Source organism: Perognathus longimembris, chromosome 12 (assembly GCF_023159225.1).
Source record: "Perognathus longimembris pacificus isolate PPM17 chromosome 12, ASM2315922v1, whole genome shotgun sequence".
Lineage (NCBI taxonomy): Eukaryota > Metazoa > Chordata > Mammalia > Rodentia > Heteromyidae > Perognathus > Perognathus longimembris.
The window spans coordinates 884,772-902,236 of record NC_063172.1 but is presented as its reverse complement, the minus strand read 5'-3'; the positions used below and the strand labels follow the sequence as shown (position 1 = coordinate 902,236).

The window sequence follows — 17,465 nt, the reverse complement described above, 5'->3', positions numbered from 1 at the left end:
CCTTCTAGGCCCATTCTTTCTATGTATCTAAACATGGAACACGAAGGATTGAGTCCAGCCGCATTCCCAAAGTCAAGCAAGACAACACGCTTGATCACTCGCCCGCGGTCAGCAGGCAGTTACTCCAATCTGGGCCTGGCCAAGGGCAGCACCCTTGGTCCCTAGGGGACAATAGCTCCTCACCCCAGGTGGGGCATCCCACTGTGGGCCTGGTTGAGGACATCACCCTGGGACCATAACCCGTTTTCTGTTTTCTATTTCCTTGCTAAGCCCCACATAAGCCCACCCCAAAATCCAGTTAGGAGCACAGCTTCCAATCCCATGGGAAGGTCTGAGCCCCTCGCTGTTCCTCAATAAACAGTCCTTGCCCGTTGGGGATAGAGTCCAGCCTATTCCTTTTCCATTCTCCTCCATTTTCCCAACACAAAGAATATTTGCAAGGAAAAATAATGATCTTCAGGTGGGATACTTTCTTTTTTTTTTAATTTAATTTATTAATTGAACACAAATTTTTTGACAAGGTGTTGTGCAAAAAGGGTGCAGTTACATAGTAGGGCAGTGTGTACATTTCTTGTGATACCTTAAACCCTGTTTTTCTATCCCTTCTCTAGGTCAGGTAGACATATTAGGCAGGATACTTTCTTGAAGAGATTTTGTTAGACCCCACCAGTTGTTTATAGGAAGGTTCACATATCTGAACCTAACTTAAGAGCTGATTTATCACTAATTTAACAGTGGACCAAGTTTGATTCCTCTGGACCCAATTGATAAAACAAAATGCCAACAACAAAAATGGCTAAGTATAGCAGCCATCGATGCAGGCATCCTGAAGTGAGCAGCCACGCCCCCTCCGCCCCCCGGATTTGTATTTACTGTGGTGCCAGTTTTCAGGGCATCTTGCTGTTAGATGTGCCTGTGTGATACATCCAGACCAAGAAATTCACCTTCGGTCCCAGCTAAAGGGGCTGAGCCGCCCCAAGTCAGCGGAAAGCAGCTTGACCTAGAGCGGCTTGACCCTTGCCAAAGAAAGGGAGGTGGAAGGTCAAGCGTGTTCGCTACTCAATTTGCATGTTTTAGTTTAGGGGAAATTCCAGAGACAGATTTAAGGTAAATAAAGAAGTTAAATACCAATTACACCCAGAACCAAGACTTAAACAGAGTATTTTGCTTGCTTAAACGGCTCAGACGTCACTGGAATGATAGTTACTACGTGTAATCGTGTGCACTACCACCTGCCGGTTCTGCTTCCTCACACGCGCGACCACCCGTGCGTGGTGCGTGGGACGCTCGCCTTTGCAGCCCCAGCCCTGCGGAGGCCGAGCGCCGTTCCCCCCCGCCCCCCCGGCGAGGGGCCGACGCTGGGCACAGCCTGAGGGCGGGCGGCGTGGTGGCGGCGGGTTCGAGGCCCCCCTGGGCGTCTGGCGTGCGCACCCTCCGTATCGGGTGGAGTGCTGCGTTGGGCCTTTTCCTTTCGTGCAGGTACCCGCGAGATGCGGACGCGGGGTCGGGGTCTGAGCAGCGCGCCCGGCCTCTCGGCCAGGCGGGCACCGGGCCAGGCGACGGAGCTTCTCCCCGAGCTCCGAGGGCCTGGGGGTGAGGCCGGCCGGCCTCCGGGGACGTCCCCCGCGCGCCCGGCCCCGCCCCGCGCGCCCGGCCCCGCCCCGCACGCCCGGCCCCGCCCCGCACGCCAGGCCCCGCCCCGCGCGCCCGGCTCCGCCCCGCAAGCGGCGGCTTCTCCGCGGGGCGAGCGCTCGACGCCGGGGGCCGGCTCCGGCGCCCCGGGTCCCAGGGGCCCGCCCCTGCTTCCGGCCCCGCTTCCGCCGGAAGCTCCGACCACCGAGAGGCGCCGGGCGGGGCTGGAGCGGCGCCGGAAGTCCTCCGGGCGGGGCTCGAGGCGACTTCCGGCCGCGGCGGCTTTGTCGGTGCGTGCCGCCGTGGCCCGCGCCGGCTGCGGCTGCTGCGTCGGGCTCGCGGGCCTCGCCGCCGGGCGCGGGTGAGTGGGGCTGCGGGCGGGCCGGGCGGCGGCGGCGAGCGCCCGGGGCCGCCCGGCCCAGCTTCGTGCGGTCCATCCCCGCCTCTGTCCGCGGCCCGCCGGAGTCGAGCCGCCGGGGGCTGGGGGCGGCCCGCGCGGGCTTCGCTGCCCTGGCCTCGGGTCCCGCCTGCCCGCGCGCCCCCGGGGCCCTCCGGCCTCCGCGCAGGCTTCTCTGGGCTGCGGGTCTGGAGGTGGGGAAGGGGTGCGGCCCACAGAGTCGGCCCGGGCGAGGGCTCAGCCGGCCCGGTCCGTTACTCCGGCTTCCCCCCCGGAAGACCGCGGCGGAGTCGGCCGGCCTCCGTGCTGAGGCCAGGGACGTGGACGTTCCACGCCCTCCTGCGGTGGCTGCGCCCTAGCGGGCCAGTCCTGGGGCCCGGGTGGCTTCTCCAAAGGTTTCCCTGGGGCCTTAGAAGCAGACTGCCTGTGGTGTTCACGGTGACAGCTGCCTGGGGTATTCGAAGTCATCGCCCTTTGAGCTCTGGTCCCAACGAAGGAGAGCAGTGAGTGTCCTCCGCCTGCCTAGGATCGGAGACATGCTTGGCTCTGTCGTAGACGTAACACAACGCTCCCAGCCTCCGTCTGTGGGGCACAGAAAGGGGCTTCTCCCGCCTGCACACGGGGCCGGGCCCTCTCCTGGATCTATGGGTGGATTCTCGGTTCTCCTGGAAGGATGTTGGGGGTGGTAAGGAGCGAGGGCAAAGTTGGGAATACCCCAACAACTCTCACGATTGGAATTGTAGATGGGGTAGTCAGAAGTAGTGGGCCCAGAAACAAGGGTGGTGTCATGAATCCGATCAGGTTGTGGAGGATGGCTGATGAAAGAACTCTCGGTTTGTCAGGAAGAGGAAAAGCTGTAGGTGTCTTTGGCAGAGCTGGCTTCAGTTCTACTTTTGACTTTTGAGTGGGTCAAGTGGAAGTGTGTGGATGGTTGTGAGAATGTGAACAACCGTGCCTTGCACATGGCGCAGGCTCCTCCCTGACTGCAGTGGCATGGGCACAGACCCCTGCCCGCACAGGCATTGAGGCCCCCTCCGCACCCTCTTGTCCTGCTCTTCTCATTCCTTGTCCACACACCTCCTTTTCTGTGGTCTGTGAGCAAGAGACTGCCTGGCTACTTAACAGCGGAGGCCAGGACATCCCTTCACCACCTCAGATGTGAAACCCAGGCTTCTGGTGCTGTAAGGGACACCTTAGGGACACCCCACCCGCCCTGCCGCTGAGCTGACACTTAGCATTGACTACTGAGCTGTGGTGTTTCTTCTAGCAGATTCCACATGCTGCAACAAGAAAGGGTCATGCCATCAGCCAGACACCTGGCATAGTTTACTTCCTTTTATTCATTCTGTTCAAGGGCCCTCAAATGAAAGGTGCTGACTTAATTTTAGTTATACAGTAGACCCTTAGTATTCATGGACATATGATTCCAAGGAAACTAGTGTTAAGGAAAAACTGCCAATGTTCCGGATGCATAGAAGACAACTGATAACTCACCTGGGAACTCAGACCCAGCTGATCTGTGTAATCCCTGAACAGGAATATGATGTGTTTATAGTAGGAGCTAAGCAGAAACTGAAGATTGTTGGTTTTGAGATAAATGTTCCTTCAAAGTAAGATATATTCTGTTTTTTAAAACTTTCTTGCCAAATGCCAGTGGCTCATGCCTGTGATCGTAACTAATCAGGAGGCTGGTACCCGATGATTGTGGTTGGAAGCCAGCCCAGTCAGGAAAGTCATAAGACTTACATCTCCAGTTAACCACCAAAGAGGGGGAAATGGAGCTGTGGCTTAAGTGGTAGAGAGCCATGAGCACAAAAACTCAGGGATAGCACCCAGACCCTGAGTTCAAGCCCTAGGATCTCTTTTCCTAGAGGGTAGAGATGGGAAGGATCATGGTTTGAGGCCAGCCTGGATGATCAGTTAGCAAGACCCCCGCCTTAGTCAGCACACATCTGGTGTCCTGGCCATGGGGGAGGCCACAGGAAGATGGCAGTGGGCAGAAAAGAAAGACCCCCCCCACCTGAAAAGTAACTAAACCCAAAGAGGGCTGGGAGTGTGGTTCAGACCGACTGAAACTCCAGTTCTGCAACAAAGAATTTCTTTTTTTGTTTTTGTTTATGTTGCCAGTCCTGGGGCGAGGACTCAGGGCCTGAGCACTGTCCCTGGCTTCTTTTTGCTCAAGGCTAGCACTCTACCACTTGAGCCACAGCGCCACTTCCAGCTTTTTTCTATATATGTGGTGCTGAGGAACCGAACCCAGGGCTTCATGTATATGAGGAGAGCACTTTACCACTAGGCCATATTTCCAGCCCCAGCAAAGAATTTCTTTAACACTTTCTCTAAAGTTAAAGAAGTTCTGAAAACTATTAAGAAACATACATACAGTTTCTAGCTATTCCTGTAAACAGATGAAAGCTTGTTCCCAGGTAGCATGTACTCATTTTAAAAATAAAAGTCAGTCTGGGAGTAAAGCTTAGTGATGGAGTAGTAGAGTACTTATCATATTCAAGGCCCTGGATTCAGTTCCTACCACTACATAAAATAACAATTACACAGTAATGAGATATCAGGACATCCAAAGACACCCACATCCCCACCGCAACCCCTCCTTTTTCAGTTAAGAGAAATGACAACCTTAAAAGTAATCTTCCTTTCAGCAGGCACTGATTTCTCTCACCGATAATCCTAGCTGCTTAGGAGGCGGAGAGCTTAGGATCCATGCTCAAAGCCCAGCCCAAGCACTTATGCCAACTCTTACCTCAACTTCACTACCAGAAAATCAGTCCAGAAGTAGAGCTGTGGCTCAAATGGTAGATTGCTAGCCTTGAGCAAAAGAAGCTCGGGATAGTGTCCAGGACCTGAGTTCCAGGACTGGCACCATAAAACAAAAAAATTTCCTTTCCTACTACAAACCCCTGCTGATCTCTTAAGTAGTAGTGTGTGTGTGTGTGTGTGTGTGTGTGTGTGTGTGTGTGTGTGTGTGTGTGTGTGTGTGTAGCTTAAACTCAGGGCTGGGTGCTGCCCCTGAGTTTTGTAAGCAAAATAATCATTGTTGTTGTTGTTTTTTTGGCCAGTCCTGGGCACTGAACTCAGGGCCTGAGCACTGTCCCTGGCTTCTTTTTGCTCAAGGCTAGCACTCTGCCACTTGAGCCACAGCGCCACCTCTGGCCTTTTTCTACATATGCGGTGCTGGGGAATCAAACCCAAGGCTTCATGTATATGAGGCAAGCACTCTACCACTAGGCCATATCCCCAGCCCTGTAAAAAGAGTGACATTTGAGAAGATAAAGGTCTTACATGAGGAATGGGCACTGAAGGAAGAGAGACCTGACTTTGAACCTTAGCTCCTCCAGGTTGGGTGATGGCGTTGGGTGCTGTCCCTTGCTCCTGTGTCCACCTGGCCTGTGGGGAGTGCGTGGGGTTGCTCAGGCGTGTTCTCGGCGCTGCCTGGCTGGGCCGTGAGGGTCCTGCAGTCCTGACGCTGTTGAGGAAGAACAGGACCCATGGAGGCCTTGGAGTAGCATTGAACTTCCTCACACCCTGCCACTTAGGCTCTGCTGCTCACTGGCTGAAAGCACTGCCTTGTTGCTGCCTTTCCTTGTAGAACTTGTCCTACTGGGAACTCCTGGTGTGGAAGAACAGCCAAAACATGCACCCCTGGAAACAGCTGGCCCTCAGGATGGGTGGGGGGCCCAGATGCACAGTTATGCCAGGCAGTTGGCTCTGCCATCTCCGTCGCACCTACTTGAAGAATGCTGGCTTCTTCGAAGTAGTCAGGGAATGGGTGAGCCTGGTAACTTTTGGGGCAGAAAACCAACATCTGATTCATGCATTTAAGGAATCACTCTGGCTCTAAGGAGGAAACAGAAGAACGGAGGCAAGTGAAGAGATCACCACTGCCTTGGTGAGATGAGAAATGGCAGAATGGCGTTGGGGTTTTGAGTTGAGACTGAGTTGGGTGCAGGTGAAGGCCCCAGTTACAGGTTGTGGGCAGATTGGATGCAGGAACAGAACACAGCGTTAAGGATTATTGTGCCAGTTGTAGCCTGTCAAATGGAACTATGGGTCTCTCACTATATAAAGAGTATATTTAAGAAGGAACGTTTCACCAGGAGCTGATGGTTCACGCCTGTAATCCTCGCTTCTCAGGAGGCTGAGATCTGAGGATCGCAGTTCAAAGCCAGCCCAGGCATGAAAGTATGTGAGATTCTTATCTCCAGTTAATTACCAGAAAAGCCACAAGTGGAGCTGTGGCTCGAGTGGTAGAAAGTTTGCCTTAAGCAAAAATGTAAACGTAAAGCTCAGGGGCTGGAAATGTGGCCTAGTGGTAGAGTCCTTGCCTCGTATGCAGGAAGCCCTGGGTTCCATTCCCCAGCACCACATATGGAAAAAGCCGGAGATGGCGCTGTGGCTCAAGTGGCAGAGTGCTAGCCTTGAGCAAAAAGAAGCCAGGGACAGTGCTCAGGCCCTGAGTCCAAGGCCCAGGTCTGGCCAAAAAAAAAAAAAAAGGGAAAGTTTGATAAACAGGACAAACAGTGCGTCCAGTGAAGACATCGGGCTGGGAGCCAGTGGAGTGTGGGAGTCAGAAGGAGCTCAGGCTCCAGGCCCAGTGCTGGCTTCCAGAAGGGGCGGGGCTCCCACCAGGTTGCTGACCTCCGAGTGAAGGAGGTGGAGCAGGGACCTGAGCACTGGACCTGGAACCCAGCGCAGGTTGGGAAGCAGCTGCTCGTCGGTAAGGAAGGCAGAGAACCAGGAGTCCCAGGCAGGACAAGTCCAGGAACCCCGTGATAAGGAGATTGGAGAAGGGGAGTCGGCCAGCCGGCAGGTTCCCTGCAAGGAGGACTTGGATGAGCAGCCATGGTTGGCTCTGGTTTGGTGTTAAGATGGATTGTTAGGGATGGGAACCAGGACTCGTGAAAGGAAAGGTGATGGAGGCACGAGTGGTTGCCTTTGGGTGTGCCGGTCACGTCTCTCCCAGGCAGGCACGAGTCCCTGGGCCTCGGCTCCCCTGCTCCTGCCTTAGGTGGGGGGAAGCACAGCTGCTTCCACACTGCTAGGGATGGCGGCTCGGGGGGTGGGAGGGGCCATGGGAGAGAAGGTCGGGAGCACCGGGAGTTGGGTTGAGGGCAGCTTAACTTTGGCCACCAGAGAGCGGGTGGATGGATACAGGGGGTCGCCTCACTGCCCCTGCTTTCTCATTGAAGTCACAGTGGGGTTAAGGGCCGGGAAAGTGGGGGGCGATTTCCAGCTCAGCTCTTCAGTCGCCAGGCAGGTCTGTCAGTGCAGAGCACTCGGCCAGCAATGGGGCAGACAGTCCCTCAGCTCTCCAGATACTAAGGCCAGGGATCCTGCGTAGGAGATGGTGTGCCGCACAGAGCCTGTGGACAGCTTCTGTGTTTGACACTCTACCCTCTGAGCCACACCTCCAGTCTGACGTTTTGCTTGTTAATTGGAGACAGAGTCTTGTGGACTTTTCTGTCGGGACTGGCTTTGAACCACGACCCTCAAATCTCAGCCTCCTGAGTCGTTAGGATTACTGGTGTGAGCCATCAGCAACCTGCCCCTGTCTACTTTAAATGATCATTTTGAACCATCCTCACTGTAAGTGCTGTGTAACTAGGTGCTACACTATTTCTCAGGGAGTAAGGGCAAGAAGAAAGTCTCTGCATGTTCAGCACAGACAATGCTTTTCCGAGTATGTGTAACCGGGGTTGGCTGAGTTGAGCGTGTATGAAACCCGAGGGAGTGCAGTGCCAACTGTGCAAAGTAACAGGTTTTGTGGATGTCTGTAACCCTAGCCTCTCAATGGCCTAGATCCGAGGATCGAGGTTCAGAGCTAGCTCTGGCAGACAGTTCTGACAGACTCTCTGTCCAGTTAACCAGCAGAAAAGCTGGGTGCGTGGCTCAAATGATAGAGCACCAGCTGTGGGAAAAAAGGCAAATGAGTAGGAGGACATGAGTTTAAGCCCGATACCTACACGTGTATACACACACACACACACACACAATAGTGCAGGGGAGACGCCAGTCAGAAAGAAACCATAGTAACCATTCTAAGCAGCCTGAGATTTAGTTCAGGGAGCTAGATGATTACAGGTTAGAAGGTCAGCAGGTCCTACCCCAGATCTGCTGCTGAGCAGGAAATGGAGCTCAGTGGTAGAGATCTGGCCGGGTGTTCATGGGGCCCTGGGTTTGCTCCCTAGCACTGCAAAGACACAAGAAATGCTACAGCGGCCGCTGTAACCAAGTATTGGTTCTGTGCGTAATATGTGGAACAAATCAAATGCAGTATTGTGGAATGTGGGATCCACACTGGGTAGAAACTGAAGGCGGGATGTGAAGGGCTAGTAAGACGTGTGCAAGTGTTCCTTCCAGTCACACGTCTTGGTTTTTGAGTCGTATCCCAGCTCTACCCCGTTTGCCCCACTCCCCGCGGGACGCCCTGAGGGTCAGACCAACGCTGGGTGCCAAGGACTACTTGTGGAGCTGGAGACAGCCCTGTCCCCCGTGAGGATGGCCGACTGGGGCCACACCAGAGCCGTAGTCGGGAGCGTGGAGGTGAGGCGGGGGTGGGAGTTGAGTCTTGACTCGCCTCAGCAGCTCTAACGGGAGGCAACATGATCTCCTCTCGTTCCAGATCGTCTTAGGAGCTGCTGGCAAAAAGGCGACTGAAGCCCGAATCTCCGAGGATGAAGATTCACCTAAGGCGATGTCGGACAGTGTCACCGTGATGGAGCCCCCCGCCCCCGAGTCTGGGGAAGCCCGTGAGTCCAGGCTGGGGAGCCCAGAGGGACAGAGCCCGGGGAGCTCCCTCTCACAGGGAGAGGGCTTCGGGCAGGGGACGGTGACCCGCTGGAAAATCCAGACAGGAGGCACAGCCCAGGTATGTGCTAAGTCAGGAAGAAACTCTCTTCTGAACTCCAGCCTTCTTAGACTTCAAAGGGATTTTATAGAAGGTGAGGTGCATTCCTGTGGCATTTGTGGTAAAAGCTTCCCATTCAGTTCAGATCTAGTTAGACATCAAATCTCTCACGCCGGGGAGAAGCCTTACCCACGCAGTCCGTGTGGGAGAGGTTTCGGTCAGATGTCGCCCCTCGCCGACCACCAGAGCGTCCACGCGGGAGACGGACTGTGTGTGTGTGACGTGTGTGGGAAAGACTTCACTCACTACACCAGCCTGATGGAGCACGAGCAGGTTCACGCGGGGGAAAAGCCGTTCAAGTGTTCGCAGTGTGGAAAAGCGTTTTGCCATAGTTCCGACCTGCTCCGGCACCAGGGGGTTCACACCAGAGAGCGGCCTTTTGAATGCAAAGAGTGCGGGAAAGGCTTCAGTCAGAGCTCCTTGCTCATCCGCCACCAGAGAATCCACACGGGAGAAAGGCCCTACGAGTGCAACGAGTGCGGCAAGTCCTTCATCCGGAGCTCCAGCCTTATCCGCCATTACCAGATCCACACCGAGGTGAGGCAGTATGAGTGCAGAGACTGCGGGAAGGCCTTCCGCCACCGCTCCGACCTCATCGAGCACCAGCGGATCCACACCGGGGAGAGACCCTTCGAGTGTCGCGAGTGCGGAAAGGCCTTTATTCGGAGCTCAAAGCTTATTCAGCACCAGAGAATCCACACCGGGGAACGGCCCTATGTGTGCCATGAGTGCGGCAAGCGCTTTAGCCAAACGTCCAACTTCACCCAGCACCAGAGAATCCATACGGGGGAGAAACTCTATGAGTGTAACGAGTGTGGGAAGGCCTTCTTCCTGAGTTCCTACCTCATCCGACACCAGAAGATCCACACTGGGGAGCGGGTGTATGAGTGTAAGGAGTGCGGGAAGGCCTTCCTGCAGAAAGCCCACCTCACGGAGCACCAGAAGATCCACACTGGGGATAGGCCTTTTGAGTGCAAAGACTGTGGGAAGGCCTTCATCCAGAGCTCCAAGCTGCTCCTGCACCAGATCGTCCACACGGGGGAGAAGCCCTACGCGTGCAGTTACTGTGGGAAGGGCTTCATACAGAGGTCCAACTTCCTCCAGCACCAGAAGATGCACACGGAAGAGAGGCTCTATGAGCGCGCTGCCCGGCCCCCGCCCCCCGCCTTGGTCCAACAGGAAGGGCTTCCCCTGGGCGAGGCCGCCTTCCGTTTGGGCGAGAGGGTCACAGATCCGGAGGCTCCGGCGGGCGGCTTAGAAGGCAGCCACTCCCCCAGTCCGTGATGCGGTTGGGGACGGGGTGGGCTCAGCCTGCCCCCAGGGCCTGTGCCAGGGACCAGTTAGCTTTCCTGGAGCTGAGGTGTGAGGCTGGGGGTTTGCAAGAGCAGGTTTTTAGATTGTATGCACAGTGACAGCACTCGAGCCGAATGCTGCCGGGCAGAACTGTATTTATCTTCCTGTCGTGGAGGAGGAGGCGGCCTTCCCGCTGACGTGGACCGAGGTGCTTCCCTTGGCCGCCCCAGCCCTGCCCCGCGTCCTGCAGCTTTGCCTCCTCGCTGGCTCAGCTCCCGGCCACACGGCTGCTGCGGATGCCGGTCACATGCTCTCCACAGCCCCCCCCCGCCCCCCTCCTCTCCACGCCAGCCTCGTGAGCATCCCGCCCAGGTGCTCAGCCGTGCGGGCGGTCTTCAGATGCTTCCTGCTTAACCCTCTCCGTGTTTCTTTTGAAATACCAGAATTATGACTTGCCTCATTTCTGGTTCGTGTCCCCAGTGACTAGCACATAGCAACAAAAGACACCCCAAAGTCTGTAACTGGCATCTTTTGTTCCTTTTCCAGACGGTGTCACTGTGTAGCCAGGCTGGCATTACAGGGGTGGCACCGTGCCAGGCTTGGGGGCCCTTGGCTTAGCATCGGTGATGTCTGTCCTTCCTAATAGAGCTGCTCAGCCACCCGTCCAACCCAGTGCCCCCCGCCCCCCCCCGCCGTGTCCAGCGGCAGCCCTGGCCGTGCACCGCCCTCAGGCCTCGTCCTCACTCAAGGATGCACACCAGGTGCGGCGCGTGTGTCCGTCGTACCAGCGCCAAGATCGTTTCCGCTCTCGTCTCTTCTGCCTCCGGCTCGCGTCTCCTGCCGAGATCTACAAGGAGCAGCGGTGCAGCTGTGGAAGAGGAGGAGCCAGGCGCCGCCCACCACACAGACGTGGGCCAGCGGGTTCCAGGCTCCCCGCGGTACGGGGCACGCAGGCGGGTGTGGCCTCACGGGAGAGGCGGCCTTCACACAATCAGGAGGAGGGGGTGAGAGCAGGCGGGGTTAGGCCACAGCCCCTCCCATCCGGCAAGGCCGCTCGTCTTTGCCTCTGAGCACCAACCACCAGCTTTGAGATGATGTAAGTCTTGTCTATAATGGCATAATTTAAGGTGTTTGACTTTTGGTCAGTTACGGGATTTGAACTTGGTGCCTGGGTGCTGTCCCTTCGCTCCTTTGCTCAAGGCCCTCCATCTACCACGTTGAGCCACAGCGCCACTTTGTGGTTTTCTGGTGGTTCATTGGAGATAAGAGTCTCGTGGACTTTCCTGCCTGGGATGGCTTTGAACCTCAATTCTCAAATCTCAGCCTCCTGAGAAGCTAGGATTGCAGATGTGAGCCACTGGGGCCTGGCCTTACAAGTTTTCAGTGAATTCCAGGCACCGTGGATGTCTCAAGTGGACAGACAGTCATCAAGGACATACCGTGTTCTTTTCTGGAAAACTTACCCATACTGGGAGTGTTCCAGGTGGCAGAGACGCAGGTGTTATGACACCATTTCCGTGTAGTTCAACACCCACTCCAAGTGAAAAGACATGGAAGTCCCTACAGCACGGTAACTACCGCCACAGCCAAGAAAAGGACAGGGTGCCAGCCACCAAGTTCCCTCTCACCAGCCGGACCTCCACCCTGGGTGATGGCTTTCTGCAGCAGCTCAGCATTCCAGAACCTCCTCTGGCTCTGAGGCCTGCCCCCCTGTCCCGCTACTCACTCTGTGCGTTTAGAAACCAGGCTGTGTTGTAGTTGTGAGTGCTGGGCAGTGTGACGTTGCAAAGACGAGCCCTCAGCCACGTGTCTCCTTGTTTGTGGAAATTTGGCTTTCCAGTTTTGACTCAAGAATAAACCACTTTCCTGTAGAAGTGTGTGTTTGCACGTTTTAATTTCTCAGGTGAGTATCTCTGCTTTTTTTTGCCAAGTTACAAATCTCTTGGCCAAGAGCAGGGTGAGCGGGGCGGTTTGCAGACCTCTGGGGCTGCTCCCTGGGTGGCGGAGGCTGAGGAGCCTGATGGCCTCTGCCTTGGCAGGGGGGGTCCTGATGTGGAGCCTCGGATGGCAGAGGGGCCTAAACTGAACTTTGTAGGCCGTGCGCCCACGCCTCCCCCCCCCCGCAGGCCCCCCCCCGGCCTCGGACCCCACGCAGGCGCCCCCCCCCCCAGCAGGCCCCCCCCCCCCACAGGCCTCGGGCCCCACGCAGGCCCCCCACTCCCCGCAGGCCTCCCACTCGCAGGCCTCAGGCCCCTCCCATCTGCCTGCCGCCACCCCCACTCCCCCACCCCCCCCACCCCCGCTGGATCCCAGCGGACCACACGGGGAGCATGAAACGGACTCGGAGCTGGCGCGCAGGGGCTGTGCGGGTGCGGGTCGCCCTTTAATGCCGCCTGCCGGGCCCCACCGCCAGCCTCCCGCTCAGCCGGAGACCACGTGGGCCTTGTCGTCAATGTTCACCGTCTTCTTGGGGCGCGGGGCCGCGGGCCCTTCCGACCTGGCGGCGGCCAGCGTGTCTTGTGCGTCCCCTCGCAAGGAGGACCGCGTGGAGAAGCGGGAGCCCTCGCGGGACGGCGCCACGGACGAGGAGTCCGAGCTCCCGGGCGACGGGGTGGGAGACGAGTCCTTGGAGCCGCGGCGGGACGGGGTCCGCGACGGCCGGTGGAAGCTGGGGCGGGACGGGGTCAGGGAGTGGGCGCGGCCGCCGGGGGATCCGGCCCTGGAGCCGCGCTGGGGGGCGGCTGGCAGGGGGGCCAGCTGGCCCTGAGAAGCGGGGCGCAGCGCCATTGCCGACGGGACCTGGGAAGCCGCCTGCGAGGACCCCGCCGACGGGCGCGGGGAAACGGGGAGCGACGGGCCCTCGATGGGCGCCAGGGATGCCAGGTGCGGGGAGACTATGGACGGGGTCCTGGGGGTGGGGGAGCCGAGGGGACCGGCCGCCGGGGCCGGGGCCGGGGCCGGGGCGGGGGGCTTCCAGAGCGTGGGCCCCCCGGGGCCGCGGCACAGCCAGCCGTGCACCCTCTGCAGGCCCCGCGCGTCCTGGTGCTCGCGCCGCAGCTGCTCGCGCTGCTCCAGCAGCCTGCGCCTCAGGCCGGCGAGCAGCCGCGCCCGGTGCAGCAGCAGCAGCAGCTCCTGGCGGAGGCGCCAGTTGTCCGCCTTGATGCCCTGCGTGTGCGCGATGAGCGCGCGCGCCGCCTCCCGCTCCGCGCGCCGCCCCAGGGACTGCACGTGCTGGCGCGCCTCGCGCTCGAAGGCCGCCTTGTCGTCCAGGAAGCGCCGCTTCACCCGGTGCAGCAGCTGCGTGTGCTCCACGCGCATGTGCAGCAGCTCCCGCTCCAGCGTCCGGATCCGCGCCAGCTGCTCCAGCTGCAGCTCCTGGGGCGGGGGCGCAGACAGCGCAGGGGTTGGGACCGCGCCCGCCTCGCCGGGGCCCCCGGCCCGCCCCGGGGCGCGCGTGCACTGGCCTTGTAGGGCTGCAGCTCCTGGACCTGGCGGGCCATCTGGTCCGCTCGGGTCTCCATCTCCTGGAGCTGCGCGCGCACCCCGTCTTCGCGGCCCTGGTAGAGCGACGCGAGCTCGGATCGCTGCCAGTGGATCTGGGCCAAGTCCACGCGGTTCTTCTCGTTCAGTGTGATGATGGCATTGGCCCAGCGCTGCGCGCGCGCCGCCAGGTAGTTGCCGAAGAGCCGGTTCTCCTCGCGCATGCGCAGCGACTCGCTGTCCAGGACGGCGTTGTCCCGCAGCACCCGCTCCACGCCGCCCGTGCAGGCGTCCAGCTGCTCCGAGAGCATCTGGCACTCGCGCTGCAGGTACTGCATGCGCTCCGACAGCGGCGGCTCCGCGCCCTCGCGCCCGCCGCTCGGCCCGCGCTTCTTTTTAGGCGCCATGGGTTGGGGTTGGGGGCGCTAGGACCCCTGAGGGCTCCGTGCGGCGCACTGCCCGCTCCGCCGGCTCAGCCTCCAGGTCCCGGGCCCTGGCCCAGGGTCGGGATGCACCTCAGGGGCCCACACCGGGGTGGCCGGGCGGGGCGCGTCCCACACGGACGCTGTTGATGTCCGAGCGGTATCTATGGCAGTAGAATGTAGTCGCTCTCCTCTCCCCACCCTGCCTCGTTCCTTCCGCCTCGGATCCTCCGAATCCTGGGATGAAGGGGGCGGGGGGCGGGGGGAGGGCAAGGCCCCCCGCGGGGAGGGGCGGGGCCACGGGAGGAGGGGCGGGGGCAGGAGAGGAGGGGCGCGGCTGGCGTGGGAAGGGCGGAGCCCCATGGGAAAGGGGCGGGGCCTCGGGGGAAAGGGCGGAGACTCACAGGGAGGGGCAGGGTGCCAGGGGAGGAGGGCGGGGCCGCGGGGGAAGGGGCGGAGCTCCGCGGGAAGAGGGGCGGAGCCGCGGCGGGAGGGGCGGAGCTCCGCGGGAAGAGGGGCGGAGCCTCGGCGGGAGGGGCGGGGCCACGGGAGGGGCGGGGCCCCACGAGAGGGGCGGGGGCAGGAGAGGAGGGGCGCGGCTGGCGTGGGAAGGGCGGAGCCCCATGGGAAAGGGGCGGGGCCTCGGGGGAAAAGGGCGGAGACGCACAGGGAGGGGCAGGGTGCCAGGGGAGGAGGGCGGGGCCGCGGGGGAAGGGGCGGAGCTCCGCGGGAAGAGGGGCGGAGCTCCCGGGGCTGAAGCCTCCGCAGCCGGGCCTTCCTCTGCTCCTAAGCGACCCGGGCCCCAGCCCCGCCGCCCCCACGGTCTCCGTGCCAGGGTGCTAATGGCTCTTGTCTTCCGTCCGCCTGAGACGCACCCCTGGGTGAGGCCTCCTGCCGGGAAACCTCACCAGGTCCTTCCCCGCGCCCTCTCCCGCCCTGGGGAGCCCTCCGCCGTCGGGGTGGGAACGGGGCGCCTGGCAGGCGCGGAGCCGGTGCGCGTGCCCCGCCCGCGGCCCGGGGGCCCGCGAGCTCCTCCGGGGCTTCCGAGGCCGCACCGGGGCACTGCTCAGGGCACCTCCCGGGCGCCCCGTGGCTCTGCGTCCTGGAGGGGCGGAGGGGCGCCGCGCGGCCGGGGGTCCGCAGCCTTGCCGGGAGGGTGTGAGTGAGTGGCGCCCATCCTTAGACGCTTCGGCCTATCTGACAGCCTCGGGGCCCCCGGGGGTCCCAGCCCGGTCCCTGAGGTCCACCGCTGAGCCCCGGCCTCAGTGTGCAGCCCTCCCCGGCTCGCTCGGCTCCCGGACGCTGCCTCTCTCCCCAGGGGTGAGCGCTGAGCGCTGTCGGCAGCGCGGAAGCTTTCTTCTCCCCACGTCTTTGATTTTGACCCGCGGTAGTTTGGGTCACCTCACTCCCGCCTCACCTACCTTTGTCCTGACCAACCAACTTCTGGTCCCCTTCCTGTCCCCACCTCGCCATGGCTAAACTGCGGCTAAAATGACACCAGCACCACCCAGCCCAGCGTCTCCACCTAGGCCTCTGCCCACCTCAACTTCAGTGCTAGGGCCCAACCCGCACCCGCCTGCACCCCACTTCCTGGAGGAGGCTCGGCCCGCTCTGGGCAAGGCTGCCGGGGTGCCGCCCAGCTCAGCAGCTGGCGCTGGGCCTCCATCGGCCCGGCCTCTCTATTCCAAAGGTTCCGGTAGGCTGTGTTTGAAGCTTCTTTAGATCAAAGAACTGTTTGATTTCTCTCTTCGAATCTTCAAAGACCCGCATGCCATTTAACAATTTGTTGTTTGATCTCTGTGTAGTTATTTTCTGTACTATGTCTTGCAATTGACCTCTAGTTTAATTTCATTATGGATGATAAGAATATACAAGGATTTTTGATCTTCTTGTATTTTTTAAGACTTTCTGTGTATCCTAGTTTGTATTCTATTTTAGAAAGTCCCATGGGCTGCTGAGAAGGGGTATTGTGAGGCTATTTGGTAAAATAACCAGTAGATGTCAGCCAAATCCACTTAGCCAATGGTGCCATCATTTAATTCTGGGACTAAAAAAAAAAAATTTTTTTTTTTTTTTTGTTGGTCATGGGGCTTGAACGCTAGTCCTGGGCACTGTCCCTCAGTTCTTGTTCTTTTTCTTTTTTTGCCAGTCCTGAGCCTTGGACTCAGAGCCTGAGTACTGTCCCTGGCTTCTTTTTGCTCAAGGCTAGCACTCTGCCACTTGAGCCACAGCACCACTTCTAGCCTTTTCTATATATGTGGTGCTGAGGAATGGAGCCGAGGGCTTCATGTATGCTAGGCAAGCACTCTACCACTAGGCCACATTCCCAGCCCTGTCCCTGAGTTCTTCAGCTCAAGGCTAGCACTTTACCACTATCACTTGAACCACAATGCCACTTCTGATTTCCTGGTAGTTAATTGGAGATAAGGGTCTCATGAACTTTCCTACATGGGCTGGCTTTGAACTTCGATACTCAGATCCCAGCCTCCTGAGTAGCTAGGATGACAGGCATTCGCCACTGGTGCCTGGTTTGGGTTTTTTTTTTTGTTTGTTTGTTTGTTTTTTGGCCAGTCCTAGGCTGTGAACTCCGGGCCTGAGCACTGTCCCTGGCTTCTTTTTGCTCAAGGCTAGCACTCTGCCACTTGAGCCACAGCGCCACTTCTGGCCGTTTTCTGTATATGTGGTGCTGAGGAATTGAACCCAGGGCCTCATGTATACCAGGAAGGCACTCTTGCCACTAGGCCATATTCCCAGCCCTGGTTTTTTGTTTTTAATGACCTATCTATCGGTGAGTGTCCAGTATAGAAGTCTCTACTATTATTGTGCTGGTATTTTTTATCAATACCTGTAATCTATTAGCATTTGTTTAATCAATTTAGGTGTGCTGCTATTTGTAATTCACTTAGCATGTGTCATTTCTCTTATTAATATGAGGTGACTTTGTCTCTTCAGAATGATTTCAGTTTTTACTCTGTTTTATCAGATATAAGTATGGCTACTTCTACCTGCTTTCAATTTAGTTTGAAAGGCTTCGTTCTCTTCCTTCCTTCCTTCCTTCCTTCCTTCCTTCCTTTCTCTCTCTCTCTCTTTCTTTTTTTGTGTGTGCATGACCTGGGGCTTGACCTCAGGGCCTGGGTGCTGTCCCTAACTATTAGTAATCTACCACTTCATCCACACCTCCATTTCTGGCCTTTTTTTGTGTGTGGTTGGAAATCTCAAGCATCTCAAGGATATTTCTGCCAAGTCTGGTTTTGAATCATGATCTTAAGATCCAGCCTCTTAAGTAGTTAGTAGTACAGGTGTGAGCCATCAGCACCCA

The 17,465-nt window shown here is 58.4% G+C and overlaps 2 protein-coding genes across 5 annotated transcripts; one reads left to right on the top strand and one right to left on the bottom strand.

Annotated features, from left to right (window-relative positions):
- Window positions 1–1,899: 1,899 nt before the first annotated feature.
- Window positions 1,900–11,492, top strand: Znf623 (zinc finger protein 623). 4 transcript variants are annotated; one of them, XM_048358960.1, is made up of 2 exons: window positions 1,900–1,993; window positions 8,667–11,492. In XM_048358960.1, exon 2 carries the CDS (start codon window positions 8,739–8,741, stop codon window positions 10,233–10,235), a length of 1,497 nt encoding a protein of 498 aa, XP_048214917.1. In that variant the 5' UTR covers window positions 1,900–1,993; window positions 8,667–8,738; the 3' UTR covers window positions 10,236–11,492. The 4 variants fall into 4 exon arrangements, with proteins under 4 accessions (XP_048214917.1, XP_048214916.1, XP_048214918.1 ...); XM_048358959.1 differs by lacking the exon at window positions 1,900–1,993 and adding an exon at window positions 2,414–2,714; XM_048358961.1 differs by lacking the exon at window positions 1,900–1,993 and adding an exon at window positions 5,516–5,933.
- A 2,002-nt stretch (window positions 11,493–13,494) lies between these two features.
- Ccdc166 (coiled-coil domain containing 166) lies at window positions 13,495–14,131 on the bottom strand. The gene has a single exon (XM_048359132.1). It carries the CDS (start codon window positions 14,129–14,131, stop codon window positions 13,526–13,528), a length of 606 nt encoding a protein of 201 aa, XP_048215089.1. The 3' UTR covers window positions 13,495–13,525.
- Between the last annotated feature and the right edge of the window lie 3,334 nt (window positions 14,132–17,465).

What these genes read in the sequence shown, in the direction of transcription:
- Znf623 (XM_048358958.1), top strand. Translation starts at nt 8,543, where the DNA reads ATGGCCGACTGGGGCCACACCAGAGCCGTAGTCGGGAGCGTGGAG. An exon ending in CCGTAGTCGGGAGCGTGGAG is followed by an intron (nt 8,588 to 8,666) that starts GTGAGGCGGGGG and finishes CTCTCGTTCCAG; the next exon opens with ATCGTCTTAGGAGCTGCTGG.
- Ccdc166 (XM_048359132.1), bottom strand. Translation starts at nt 14,131, where the DNA reads ATGGCGCCTAAAAAGAAGCGCGGGCCGAGCGGCGGGCGCGAGGGCGCG.